The sequence below is a fragment of the Sparus aurata genome, chromosome 20 (genome assembly GCF_900880675.1).
Source record: "Sparus aurata chromosome 20, fSpaAur1.1, whole genome shotgun sequence".
In the NCBI taxonomy this organism is placed as follows: Eukaryota; Metazoa; Chordata; class Actinopteri; order Spariformes; family Sparidae; genus Sparus; species Sparus aurata.
In genome coordinates this window covers 21,792,784-21,807,519 of record NC_044206.1, presented here as the reverse complement: position 1 = coordinate 21,807,519, position 14,736 = coordinate 21,792,784, and the positions used below count along the sequence as shown (strand labels likewise).

At 41.6% G+C, this 14,736-nt stretch overlaps 1 protein-coding gene across 1 annotated transcript; it reads left to right on the top strand.

Annotated features, from left to right (window-relative positions):
- Positions 1-139: 139 nt before the first annotated feature.
- LOC115570758 (disintegrin and metalloproteinase domain-containing protein 8-like) lies at positions 140-13,210 on the top strand. The gene is made up of 23 exons (XM_030399463.1): positions 140-861; positions 1,289-1,395; positions 2,327-2,400; positions 2,501-2,576; positions 3,012-3,088; positions 3,354-3,564; positions 3,765-3,830; positions 3,912-3,974; positions 4,108-4,277; positions 4,366-4,447; positions 4,544-4,683; positions 5,282-5,471; positions 5,826-5,915; positions 6,389-6,587; positions 7,169-7,271; positions 7,459-7,624; positions 7,711-7,791; positions 7,900-7,984; positions 9,116-9,236; positions 9,337-9,496; positions 9,750-9,797; positions 10,634-10,684; positions 11,211-13,210. The coding sequence occupies exons 1-23, from the start codon at positions 825-827 to the stop codon at positions 11,337-11,339; spliced, it is 2,526 nt and encodes an 841-aa protein (XP_030255323.1). The 5' UTR covers positions 140-824; the 3' UTR covers positions 11,340-13,210.
- The last annotated feature ends 1,526 nt before the right edge of the window (positions 13,211-14,736 follow it).

The following is a 14,736-nucleotide window of genomic DNA, read 5'->3' as shown; positions in this document are numbered from 1 at the left end:
AAATTTTATTTGATAAAATAATGTATAAAATAAGTATTAGCGTGACGGCATCCGCTGAACTGAACGCATCGTACAATTTTCTCAGCCCTTCTTCGTTGGTACGATGATAGTGGCGGTAGTAGCTAGCTAGCTAACTTTTAACGTAAAACATTCTTTTTCGTGAGTTTTCGTGAGAACTTATTAGCTGAACACCTGTTAAACATTCTGACGATATATCTTACACCCGGATAACAAAAGTTAATGTTTATTTTTTAATCCTGCGGCTGGTAACATTTTCAAATGTATTTCGTAGAGTTAACGTTTATGTCTCAGCACATCATAGAATGTTCTTTGCTCTTCTTCGTTGATACGAGTCTTGGTAGCTAGTAGTTACGTTACCAAGCCAACGTTAGTTTCGCCCCGGTGAAAAACATTTAATCGTTCTTTTTTTTTAATGAAATGTGGGTTTATTGGTGTAACACCTCTTTTGGTGGGATACCTTTAAAAATACCACTTTCTCATGGAGTACAAGTAAAATCAAAATGTTTATATTTTCTGTAAGATTTCGCGCAGGAACCGTTATGAGACCTCAGCGCAGATGTACACACCCCTGCGCTGAGGTCACACACTGGGCGATTAATAATCAGTGAGACGTGTTTTTATTTCACCGGAAGTCTGAAGGTTATTTTTAATCGTATCTCGCTTGACTGTACCAGTAAATATGTGAGGCGGTGATAAGAGTCGAACCGGAGGCGGAGTCTTAACGGAACAGCTGGAGCCGATGATTCACGGTGGAGTACCGTTAACGGGAGCTGAGCGCCAGTTCCCGAGCAGAGCGCATCATCATGGGAGCGAGCATGTTCTCTCTGTGGCTGGCCTGGGGTAGGTTTATACCGCAACTTACTTCGAAATATTAAACTATTGAAATACTTTTATTGTGCGACAACGGTTTTCCTACATGTTCCTGTTTGCATGCAACAAACAGTTCATAACAAGCCGAATGATGTTTTTGACAGGAAAGCTCAGATAAGGAGCTAATAATATTCTCCCTGCTAATTATAATGCCTTTAAATGTGTCTTAAAGAGCTCTTGTTGTTGTTATGTATATGCCTTTTTTTTTTTTTTTTGTTATTTATTAATACAAAAAGATATAGTTAATCTGGGAGTGTCCATGACTTCCTTGCAACCTTTTGAACCGATTAAAATGCAGTTTAAAGCCCTGTTAGTCAGATTGTCTCCACAGTTTACAAAAAAATTCGTGTATATGCGAATATTAATAATAATAATAGTGTTTTTTTGTTGTGTGTAGTTTGTATCATGCGCAGCTCTGCCATGCTGTCACACGTGGAAAAATACGAGGTGATCAGACCTCAGAGACTTCCAGGGAGACACAAGAGGAGCCTGGGGGACAACCAGGTGACTACACCTCACCCACATCATGACACGTGACAATCATGTACTGATTTTTGCATTAAGTCAGTAGAATCAGTAGAATATGATCAATTGTGGAGGAAGTATTTAAATTTCAAGCACAGAAGTGTGTAAAACAGTACGACTTGACTTTAGTTCCACTCCTTCAACAAATACTGCAATAAAATCCTGCCTGCACAGTAATTAATGAGTAATAATAATCCAACACAGACAGAGGAGGGCTTTTTCAGAACATGTCTCAAAGCCCTCCTCTGTCTGTGTTGGATTATTATTACTCATTAATTACTGTGCAGGCAGGATTTTATTGCAGTATTTGTTGAAGGAGTGGAACTCAAGTCAAGTCGTACTGTTTTACATGCTGTGAAATCTTTATTATCGTATTAATTACAGCTGTCAAGTAAATCTAGCGCAGTAAAAAAGTGCAGTAATTCCCTCTGAAATGTGATGATTCGTCGTCTTCTTTCATCTTCTTCCTGTTACGATCGTCACATTAGATTATCTGTGTCATCTCACTCACAAACGTGGCCTCGCCCAAACCTGCCATGGAGGTCTGATTTCTGTGATCTGCATGTTTGATTTGGCAAAAAGGCTTTTTGCGCTGGATGCCGTACTGAAAATAAAGTGCTTTTCTTTAGTACTTTCCACCATTGTGGAAATGGTTTCTAAATGGAATGTTTCTAAAATTAGTTTCCTCTCAACCTACTAAACACGTAAAACATTCCTGATTAAGGAATGTTCTTCCTCATAAGCACTTTTGACAATCCTCATGCACATTAGTAGTTAGTTAAATAAAAACTTGCAGGATTTTTACCTTATATGTGTGTTGCTATTTTTTTCTTCTTCTCACACTGCAAATTGGTCTAATTGTAACAGTAAACAATAGTTTTCACGTGACTGACTAAACAATTTTCAACAGCTTTATCCTGATACGCTTCGGTACGAGTTGACCGTTGAGGGGAGGAACCACACCATTCATCTGGAGAAAAACTGGTAAAAAGGCTCTCAGATTCACAATTTATCTGCGTTTTTGATGTTAAAATATACAAAAAAGAGAACTTTCTGTTATAGCTGTTTGTCCCGTGTTTTATAGGGATCTTATTGGGAAAGGCTACACTGAAACACACTATTCAGAAGATGGAAAACGGGTGACAACATCGCCTAACGAGGTGAGATTCATTGTGGTCATTCTGTTTTGGTATAGAACGTTTTTAAAGATGTTAAAAGTGACCTGTGAGCGTTGTGAAATGAGGTGTTTTACCAAATGTTCTGATAGTTTATCCACAAAATGTGCTTGATTTAGCGTTGCAGCATTTGTTGTGAAAATGAATGTCTATTTGATACACTGATCTCTGATCTTTTCAATCGAATACATTACACAGAAATAAATACTACATTTATATTTGTACATTTATATGATGTGAAACTTCTCATTTCACCGTACCTCTGTGGCGATTAACTGACCCAAATATGATAAAGATCAGACATTCCTCACCTGTGATTCATAATTACACGGTCTTTAAGTACAAAGAAGCTCTTTGTGAGTGATTCCTGTACAAAGAATGTAAAGTACAAACTAATCTCATGAAGGCATTTCCATCCAGGAGCACTGCTACTATCACGGCCATGTTGAAGGCATGAACGACTCTTCGGTCAGTGTTGGGATTTGTTTCGGCATTAGGTAAGAAAATCAGGATGTTTTTACAGCTTCTAACTTCCTGATTGTGATTTGCCGCTGGCACTTGCATGATCTCCAGTAAAAGTTTGTCAGATACTTGTGAAATGTGTTGCTTCATGACATTAAGTCACTAGGTCATTATTCAGTGTTTTTTTTTTAAAGTTTTTATTTTTTTAAACCAAGAAAATGTATAAGAGCTGAATCTGTTCTCCTGAGTTTACTTCAGAACGTCTTTGAATGTTTGTCCTCTTGTTGCCTGCGCTTGCAGTGGCTTTGTGAGAGCCCGGCAGCAGGTCTACCTGATCGAGCCTCTGGGCCGGTCTGAGGATGGTGACCATGCAGTTTACAGACGGGAGCACCTGAAGCTCAGCGGCAGGGCCAGATGTGGCTCCTCGCCCAACACCACCACACCGTATGACCAGGACCAAGACCAGGACCAGGGCCCTAAGCTCGCTGGGCTCTTCAGGTCCAGAGCATGGGTAGGTATCATGGACCTGTGTTTTTTTTTTTTTTAATTTAGCCAGGAGATGATGGTGTCGGGTGTCTAAAGATGACACAGTAACATGATTAAGCGAATGTCTGAGTGAATAATAAGGATAAGTAATTAACAAAGAGATCACAGATGTATCAAACAAACATGTTGAAGGTCACATTATTTCTGTTTCCTTCTCCTTTTCAGAAATCTAAACCCACTGATGGCCCACAGCAGTTTGTGGAGCTGTTTGTGGTGGTGGACAACACGGAGGTAAATATCTACTTTTAATCCCTTTACTACAGCTAAGGTCGAAAAACAATCTGATCACATTTGTCTCTTCTCTTCCCCCAGTATCAGCGATATGGAATGGATACTAAAAACCGTATTCTTGGAGTTATAAATCACATTGACAAGGTAAAATGTTTTCCTGTTAAAGCTCATGTTTTGGATGCAGTCTGCCTGGCGTCGGGCCATCAGGGCTTTTAGCCGACAGCTCCCCCGGTGCACTCACTCACTCACTGAAAACTTTCTCCTCCTCTGGCTGCAGCTGTATCGATCTATAAACATCCGAGTCATGCTGGTGGGCTTGGAGATTTGGACGCACAAGGACTACATCTACGTTGATCTTAACTCTGAGAAAACTCTGGACAGTTTCCTCGCGTGGCGGCAGGCCGATCTTCTGAAGAGGACGAAGCACGACACCGCTCAGTTTGTGACGTGAGGAATCGGTCCGAGATACGGTTGCAGATGTCAAGCGCAGTAATGCTGCCAGTTTAACCTGACGTTTGACGTTTTCTCTCGACAGCGGCAAAGATTTTGAAGGAGACACAGTCGGACTGGCTAATAAGTTTGCCATGTGCACCGGAAACTCAGGTGGAGTCAATCAGGTACGAGTAACGACCTGTAAACTAATCCTTTAACAACCGGAGTTAGAATGACTGTGTTGGTCATTTATGACACATTCTGCTGCATTTCTCTTCCAGGATCACCACGAGAATCCGATAGGCCTCGCCTCCACCATCGCTCATGAGATGGGACACAATTTTGGCTTGTCTCATGATGATGCAGGTTGTGTGTGTGGTCCATCGTACAGTGGGAACTGTGTGATGGCAGATAAACTCAGGTTAGGACTGCAAATACTGGGATTTTGTGTTGTGTCTTTGGAAGTTTTTACTGTTTATCGTCCTACATCTCAATCGGAACATCATTAATGTTCAGCTTGCGCATGTTGCCAAAAGTATGTGGACATTCTTTATTTGGTTTGGGCTAGGCCTCGCCAATTAAAACTAAAAGAAATCCACAGAATACTTCCGACTTTGTGGCTGTCGTGTGGCTTCCTGACGACGCCCGTGCAATGCTCTCATGTGTGCGGCAAGGTTGAAAGGTGCGACCGGAAACTGTTTGCAAAAATCACACTCTTGCTGAAACCAGTCGAGAGAAGAGCAAAAAAACATCTTTTCCGTAGAGAAAAGTGCCGATCTTTGCTCTTCTTTCAATGAAATATATTCTCCAGTTCTCATAATAACTGATGATCATGCCGCACACGAGCATGCAAATCCAGCTGCCTTGTAAGATGATCAGTCAGGTGGAAAGGATAAAAATAGAAGGATTGTAGGGTGTCCACATACTTTTGCCCATATACATACTGTTTTGATCAGATGAAGAAGAACAGGTGAACCTTGGATGTTTTCCAAATCTGATATCTCTTTGCTCTCCTTCAGGACAGGAAGTCAATCGTTCCCAGAGTTTTTCAGCGACTGCAGCGTGCAGCAGCTCGCTGAATTCATGGAGCGCGCTCAGCCCAGCTGCCTCTCCAAACCCTCGAGCTCAGTCGTGACGATCGCCGTGGTCCCTCGTTGCGGCAACGGCCTGCTTGACCCCGGGGAGGAGTGCGACTGCGGCACTGTGGAGGTAACGCTTTTAAACGGAGGTTAATGGCAGCGGTTGAAACTGGTGATTTTTTTTTGGGACCTTGGAAAGTTTAAATATATCCTCTGGTGGATGAAGACACAGTTTTGGTTTTCTGTTTGAGCTGACTGACTGTGGTTTCCCCTGCTTGAGGTTAGAGCTAATAAAAGGGAAGGTAGTGGTGATTCAGCGCAGCCATAGCCTGAAAAAATGAAGAGTTTTCCCGTGCGATCACATCTTATCAGAGAGAAAAATCTTGGCAACGTCTTCCCTAAACTTTCATCACTGCAGTTCATCTTGTTCGAGGTGTAGCTAGATAAACAATCATGACACAACTGAACATGTTTTTCTTTCTAGGAATGCAAGAGCCCTTGCTGCGATGCCTCAACTTGTCGCCTGACTGAAGGATCTCAGTGTGCTCATGGACGGTGCTGTTACAACTGCCAGGTACTGTATCTGCCATTACCCAGCCGCCTTTAATGTGGCCTTCAAAGTTGGTTTCTTATACTTTTGTCAGTTAAACATCCAAAACAAAACGTGCCCGTGTCACACCTGAACCGAGGCGGTGATGTGACACACCAACATTGCTATCTTTGGAGCCATGTCAAAGGACCCAGGTCAGGGTGCAGGCTACAGAAAAAGGCTCATGATACAAACACACCCTGCTGCATGCTATAAACTGTGGACATTGAAATAATGACAGGAGATGGTCACTCTTACAACCACACTGGAACTGCAGCAGTGCAATAATAACAGGAAACAGAGGGTGATATCCTGCTGTTTCCATGTAACTCACCACATACTTCCTCAAATGTCATCGCCACTGACTGAAAGAGATGGTGTCACGAAACACCACATAAATGCACAAGCTAATTATATACACTGTCACTAATTCACCTGATTTGAACTTTAACCCACAGTTCAAACAGGCTGGAAGCGTATGCAGAAAGTCAGCCGGTGACTGTGACCTGCCTGAATACTGCACCGGAGCGGCGGAGGAATGTCCTGAAGACAGCTTCGAGATGAACGGCAAACCCTGCTACAACCAGGCACAGGGCTACTGCCACGACGGCCAGTGCCCCACATATGAGCAGCACTGCTGGAGGCTGTTTGGACCAGGTACACTCGACACGCTGCACTCGGAACAGTTATTCAAGAAAAATAAAACAAACGGGGTCACTGTTCACGCCAGTGCTTTCCCACTCTGTAAAACATACAAGCTGAGCCTCAAGGAGCTCCAGCTTTTTGTCTATTTTTAGTCGTTTCCTTAAATTGCAGTATCACATGGTGGAAAATGACGCTCTGTAAGAATAATTTCTACATTTGATGATGTGCATTTGGAATTAAAAAAAAAAAACAGCACTCTCACGGAAACAAAGAAAGTCCGCAGCTATAAAATAAGTGTGTAAAATGTGCATAAAAACGAGGGGAGAGAGTTGGGAAATTACATGCAACAAAGCTCCCTGGTCGGACGTGTGCACGGTCGTGTGTTGGAGAGATATCCACTGAAGTTAGCATGCTAACAGACTAGCCCCGGCCCGTTATGGTCCAAAGCTCCAGTGCTAGTGGTGTAAATGCTCGCGTGTTTCCCCAGGCTCCCAGTACAAACTGCTCGCTGTTTCATCAGTCTCTCTCTCCTCCTGGTATAAACGGGCTTCCATATGTCGTAGAGGTTAACGCTGAATGTCTTCTTCCCTCAGGGACCATAGTTGGGTTAGACATGTGTTTCGACCTGAACAGACGGGGCGAAGAAGGTGCTAACTGTGGGAGGAGCAAATACGGCTACAACCGCTGTACACCTCCGTATGTATCATCAACATTTACACTGAACATTTAGGATTGCTGGTATTACAGAGATGTGATTCCTAACTGCATTTAGGAAAATATCCTAAACTATCCCAAATTAAGAATTTAGCTATTACTGAACCATCGCCTGTTGGAAGCGCCAACACCAGTGTTGATTAATCTGCTGATCTGTCTTTCTTTGTAGGAATCTTAGGTGTGGATCTATATTTTGTGGCGGAGGGGGTGAGTCCATCACAGGTAAAAGGGCAGCCTACACTGTGCGTGGCTTAGAGTGTAAAGTAGCCGTGGACGACGATAAGACCAGAAACATCGACATGGTGCCAAAGGGAACCAAATGTGGACCAAATAAGGTAAAACTTTCAGCGAGAAGGCACATTACGCAGAGTTTTGTTTATCGTGTTGGATGTTTTGCTAATGATCAAATATGTGTGCGCAGATTTGTCTTGACAACAGATGTGTGGATTTATCTGTTTATGGAGCAAAAGAGGAATGTGCAAAGAAATGCAACAACAATGGGGTGAGTGAGGGGTTTGAGATCATTTGTAGCTGCTTTCAATTAAAGTCCTCTGGACCAGAGTCCGAGTTCAAATGTTTGACTCATGTCTACACTGATTTTGATCTTTAGGTGTGTAATCACAAGAAAGAGTGCCACTGTAATCCTGGCTGGGCTCCACCCAATTGCGACATCCAGTATGCAGATTTACCTCAAGGTACAGGACACTTCACACTTCGATTTTATGAGAGTTAATGTTTGCAAAGTGTAACTTTTTGAGCAGGTTTGTTTGCTAAATACCAAATAAGTTTAATCTGCAGGTCGGCTCTCAGTGAGCACTAAAGAAAAAGTAGGTCAAACCTGATGGTGAATCATTTTTCCAGTAAGAAAGAAACATGATTCATTCGGTATGAGTGATCTATTTCCCACATTGACATATCGAAGGTTCCTTTTCTTAAATCCCTTTTCAGATAAACCACACTGGTTGGTTAAAGGTTGTTGCATTTCACATTTTTGCACAAGGAGCTAACTGTTACAATAGAAAGCTGTAAAGAATTTGCCGGGTGATTGTGCAACTTTTCAGTCCTCACATTAAACAGATAACAACACAGATAAAGGAGAAGGAAGAGACATTTTAACACAGAGCAGGCTGATATTGTGAAAACGCCTCAGCAGGGTACAGAACTCCTTTCTCACCAGAACAAGTTGAAAAACTTCCATAAGCTGAGTGATTGTGCATCTTCCCCTGAATTATGATGAAAAGAGTTGAACAACAATTTAACTGTCATGGAGTAAGAAACGACACACCCTTGTTCTAAAGAACAAGACGTCTTTCTTCCCTTTTCTGTGCAAATGTCATCATTTGTTGACTTTGGTTTCATTTTGACCAAATTAATCTGTTTTTAAAAGAAACAATCTCAAAACTCATCCCCATCGTCTGTCATCTCTAAACGTAACATCAGCAAATTTCAGTAAAACAAGAAACAATGAAAAGATCTGGTCAGTTGTTAAAGAGTTACAGGAACTCTGAGTAAATATTTATGTCATAGTGGCAACAGTATTCTGCAGTGGTTAAGTGCCTTTTCTTCCTTTTCTTCCTTTTCTGTGAGATCTAAAAAGTCATGAATGAATGTTTCAGAGTCTAAGACAAGAGTCTGCAGCCAGGCTAACAACTGTACTTTGAGCTTAATCCTAACATGAGAAAACACACTGATCTCCAGAGTGTGGCTGGAAAAACTAACATATGGTGTTTACATTAAGTATATTTAGTATACAGTACAAGAGAAATTGTGTGTATATTTCACAGAGTGCAACTTAAACAGTGTAATGTCCCCGTCTATGCCTGCAGGTCAGACTGGGATAATAGCTGCTGTGTGTGCAGTTCTCTCCATCCTCCTGGTGATCACTGTGGTGATCGCGGGGCTGATGTGCTGTAAGAAGGACAACATGGACAACTACACCTCAAAAAGGTAGATGTTCAAATTCATCACTTTGTGTCTCATGTGCCTCTCGGTCTGTTCCTGCGTCTTAGCCGTCCACGTCCCTGCTGATTAAATGTATCGTTCGCAGGAAAGTGCATTCAGCGCCAGACAGGTTGAACCCGATGTTCCAGGAGTCGAGTGTTAAAGACAGACCTCAGATCAGTCAGCCCACTCTCATGGCTTCAACAGCGTCGCATGCCTGCGCTCCTCTGATTGTTTCTGTGACTCCCAGCAGACCGGCTCCTCAGGTAAACAGAGCACTGATACAAGAGGAGTTAGTCATAGAGATGCTTTTTTTCTTTTTATCTTTGTTTTAGTTGAATTTCTGGTTATTTTAGGGGAGTTTTGATGTTTGTTTTCACACCAACGTTAGTTTTTAGTTTAGTTATCTCTAATAAAATCGGTCTGAGTGGGTTGAACATCTTGAAGAGTTTGCAGAGCAGCATTTACATCTGAGCATATGAAGTCCTGTGACAGTTATTGTCTGTTTTTCCCTTCCAGCCACCAAAGAAACAGCCCTCAGCGTCGCCTACCTCACAAGCTGAGCAGGTAAGCTTTAAAAATTAAGATAAAAACGTGCACTGTGATCTCATGCATAATGTAAAACTGAGGATCGCATTTAGAACTGGCAACTTAAGTTGGCTGCCAGAGTTCAAAAGTCAAATTGAATAATGTATGAAAGTTCTCTGTATTCAGACATGTGGAGTGCAGCTACGATGCCGCTGTAATTCTGTTCGTCTTACTGTCAACAAATCCCATGAAAGGACCAACAGATAACGCGTTAGTCCGTCTCTAACATGAACTGTCAAACCTGCTGTTTCCTCACTGAACATTTCTTCTAAAAACACACCACAGATATCTAGTTTCCTCTAAAAAAAACTGATTCTGATCATAGTTTTCAGAAAACGTTTGATTGAATCAGGAGGAAATACCATAGTTCATTTGTTGGGGACTATTTTCAGCGGCAGATTAATCCATATTTACTGCTCTGAGTATTTGTGACAGCAGGACTGTGTAGTTCTAATTAAGTGTAAATAAACTACAGTGTGTGTGTTCATGAACATGTCAGCCAGTGCAACAGTGTGGCTCACTGATGTGTTTTAAATAGTTTTTGAGAACAATGGAGCTCTGTGGCACAGAGGAAGAGGATAAATCTGACTTCCAGTACACATAAAACTTGTTTGTTGGAATCTTTTTTTTTTGGGGATCTTTTTGTAGGATTTGCTGAAAATATATTAAATAAAAAAAAATATGAAATCACCAGACTCCATCTCTGTGCTGCTCACAGTTCAGTCCTTATTCAACTCTGAATCCATCCTGTGTCTGCGAGAGTGTTTAAAGTGACAAATTAAGAACAAAAGTCTTCTTCTTCTTCTTCACCACAGACAAAACCTCAACCTCCGTCCAAACCTTTACCTTCTCTGAACAAACCACAGGTGAGTCACACCGACAGCTGCTCTCTGTTCAGATGATTAACACAGTTCTACCAACAGTTACAGTGTTTTCATAACTGTTAACTGAATATTTTGGGTTTAGGACTGTTGGATGGACTTAATGAAAAACAACTGCAATAACAAGACAAATTGCTGAATCACTAGATTTATCTACAAGCACTATAAATATCCAGACGTCTGAATGACTAACTCACTCCATCCCAGTTACCCACAGTAGTCAGGTAACTACTTGTGTGACACATTGCCAGTAAATACTGTACACGTCTCAGTCGAGTTCAGACGCTTTGACAGACTGCAGGTCTTAAACGAGCCTCTAAGGCAGGGTTTGCCCGAACATATTCTCTTGGAGGGAAAAAAAAAATGAAACTTAAAGTTAGACTGCTCCACAGAAGACTGAAATTTGCGGTTAGACTGGTTGTCTTTTTGGGACCAAAAGATTAAAAACTCTCCTCAAACCTCCACAGTTTCAGCTGAATGTGCCTAAAATTCATCTTGTTTTGTGTTTCAGTACCCGGCGGCCAAACCAAGTCCCCCTCCTGTACCTCCAGTCAAGCCCAGCCCTCCCGCGGCTGCCAGAATCAAACCGTGCTCTCCTCCTGTGCCCCCAGCGAAGCCAAAACCTCACAGACTCACATGAAACTCTCATCAAAGTATCATTAAAGTATCGAGTTAGACCAAAGCAGAAGCCATTCACCGTGTGGTCATACATATAGACAGGAGGCAGACGTGAGTCAGAGGCCAGAGAGTTTGGAAACTCTTTGCCTTAAAAGCCTTTAAAGACGTCGTGTGTGACCGCAGCTTCACCGACCGAGAATGTCTTTAATGACCAGCAGCCTCACAGCTGCTGTGGAAAAGTGAGTTTTTGGGAGAAAACTTGCCATTAACTGCTGCTGCAGTTCATCCTTTGTCTTTCTGATAACAAAATCTAAATGTTACTGTAAGTTATTTTATTGCACTTTTACATCTGTGAGCAAAATGGTGCTTACATGAAAATGTACTTTTTTAAATATTTATTTAATGTTTGTGTGAGGGACTGTATGGAAATTATAAGAGGGAGGAAAGAAAATCAAAAAAGAGGGTTTTGTGTTTTTCCTTTTTCATGAAGGGAGAGTCATTTTAAATTCTATATGCACCTTAAACCTGCCTTTTAAATAACTTCTTCTCAATGTTCTCGATTTGTCATAGTAGGTGGCAGTGCACCTTTAAGTTGGTAGGACTGGGTGTCATTTAAATATGTCATTGTCATTTGGAACAACGAGCATGTTACATGCTTCTCGGCTTACTGATGCTGATGAGATCAACTTCTTAGTTAACAAAAACAAAAACCAAAACATGTTTTGATACTTGATGCTAGCGAGGCGTTTCGGTTGGTGCTGTGAAAGTAACTTCAGATTACATCTGCCATGAAACAGCAACAAAATGGAGTAATTAAGATGCAGTAATTAGGTAGCTGCTAGCGAGGAGACGAGAGACAAGAGTGAGGCAATCCACCCGCGCCTGAGAAGTTAGCTTGTTAGCTCGACTGTGTGGTGTTTTTTTTAGATTCTGCAAATTCTCTTAAGAAATTGCAATGATATTTTATCATGAATTCTTCGACCACAACGATTGTGTAGAGAAAATCGGATATTTTGATGGCCCGAACTCCAATAAATGATATTTCCACCACAAAAACAATTACACGCCTAATAAATAAATACCTCGATCTTGATAGCAACCTAACTAAGAGAGCAAGAGTTTTTCTTTTACTGGAGTTGATAAATTCAAGATGAACATTCGCTCTCTTTTCTCTCTGTTTTTGGTCTCCACCAGCTCTGAAGGGAGTTCTCTGGTTCTTAAGCTGCTAAATGCTCCACAACATTCACCAGCTAGTCTCGCACTGCGTCGGCCTGTTGTGTGGTGTTCAACAGGTAGTTCACAGAGCTTTTAGAGCTTTTTCTCTTTCCTTTTCCTTTTAAAAGTCAGCACAACAACGGTGGACAGCTAAACAATGAGCTCAGATTAACTGCACCAATTGAACATTAGTGCGCCGAGGGGAAGGACTCCACCCAACCCCACCCCGATAATTTTCCTACGGTCCCTACACTGCCTGAAGCCAGTCTGTGCCTTCTTCCAGGGTGATGTTGTTTCTCTATGCACTGTACTTGAAAACCTCTGAAAGGTACGCTCAGTATGGGAGGCTCTGCACTGTTCAGATGACCTGAAACTCTTACAGGCTCCTTTATTTGTTTTCAGTTAGTTGTACTTGTTCGTTTTATACTGCACCGATATGTTTCAGTGGCAATAGTAACAGGGTTTTATACGTCTTAAGTTAAATTGTAAATGTTGGCATGATCACATTCCTGTGTTGGATGTAAAAACCTGATCGATTCCAGCGCGGCTTTCTGTCCAGATGATCGTGTTGCTTCAGCTGATTACACAATCAGTGAGAAAGAAAACATGACACCAGACTTCTTATCTGGTTTCCTCACAAGTTTGCATAATAATTAAACGTTTTTTTTTCTTCTTCTCGCTGACGTGTCTCTGTTTTTTGTCTCACTCTTGAAAAACATTTTTATGAACTTCCCGAGAAGTCTCCTATTGTTCTTCCCAGCAAACTGCGTCTTCATCAGTTAATGCGGGTTTATCGCTCAGCAGTGAGAGTCATGAGGAAACAGGCCGAGGAGCAGCAGTGAGTCAGAGCTCTGCAGCCGCGCTCAGACTCTCAGTGTGAGCTCCGATTATCCCGAGTTTCCTGCTCAGGCTCCTTAAACAATCACGCACAGTTTGATGAGTTTTCTTCATTTACAGTTTGACACAGAGACCCAGTTATTGTTGGAAACAAACCAAGAACTAACGACTAAACAGGGCGTTTAATATTTGCTTATCGCAGATACACATGATGGAAAATTGAGGTGGTGTCAACTTTACTGAATTGTACTGGAACGCAGACAAATCTATTTTTTTTTAGCCATGCTAGCAGCGTTTAACCCAGACGGAAAGATCTCATTATCTATTAGCATTGACATTTTGCGCAGACATTCATCGTCACCAGAGGATAAATTCCACGACCTTGGTGACCCTCCTACTTCGCTCTAGCGTCATTGCAAGGTTGACGTTTGTGTTTTTGTGTAAAATATCTTGATAACTACTGAATGGATTGGCATGAAATTTGGTTCATACATTAATATTCGTCTTTGGGTTTTTTTTAAACACTTTTGTTTATGAAATACTCCAAAGCCGCAATTTGATTTGACTTTTCCAGTTTAAGGTCACGATGCGATTCAAGTTTCGACTTAAAAATGTTTTCAGCACTGATGCTACTGTTGACTTTGGGTTTTATGCGCCAACAATTGCCATTTACATTTAATGAGGTGCACCTGAACGCACCGTGACATCCCAGTCTGCGTACAAAACAATGTAGAGTTTAAGACGTGCACTTGAATGCACCATGACGTCCCTCTGAGAGAGTGTGACGCTCTGCAGATTCTTTTATAAAATGACTTTCGGTCCAAACTGTCAGTGCAGAGAGTCTTACAGAATCGTCAATACTGCATTTGATTTCAGTTGTGACACACCTACTAATTACTGTAACAACTGTTGATTGCATTGAGCGAATACTCAGCTAAAGCGTGTGGAGTATCCGAGTACAAAACATCAATATCCCTACTTGTGATGGAGGAAAAATCCTCACTGGGTAGCCGACTGAATCAATCAATTCTAAATAACTTGTTCTTCAAATAGTTATCTTACACTTATGATCTCAAGACCTGACCCTCAATTCTGTTCTGTAAATAGTTTTCCTTAAATGAACTTCCAGGTAGTCCCATGGTTACGGTTTTACGCCTCGCCCAATCAGAGTACGGATACCGATAATCAAACTGGAGTTGGTTGAGACCAAAAACAGCTAAAAGAGCTTTAATTCTGGATTCTGTGAAGCTGAAACACGACTCCAAATGTTGCTCAGTAACATCCAGCCACATCAGCTTGTGTAATATCAGAGCTTTGTTAACAGCTTGTTGTTGATAAAATCTGGCTCCCAAACTGTGAAAACCAGT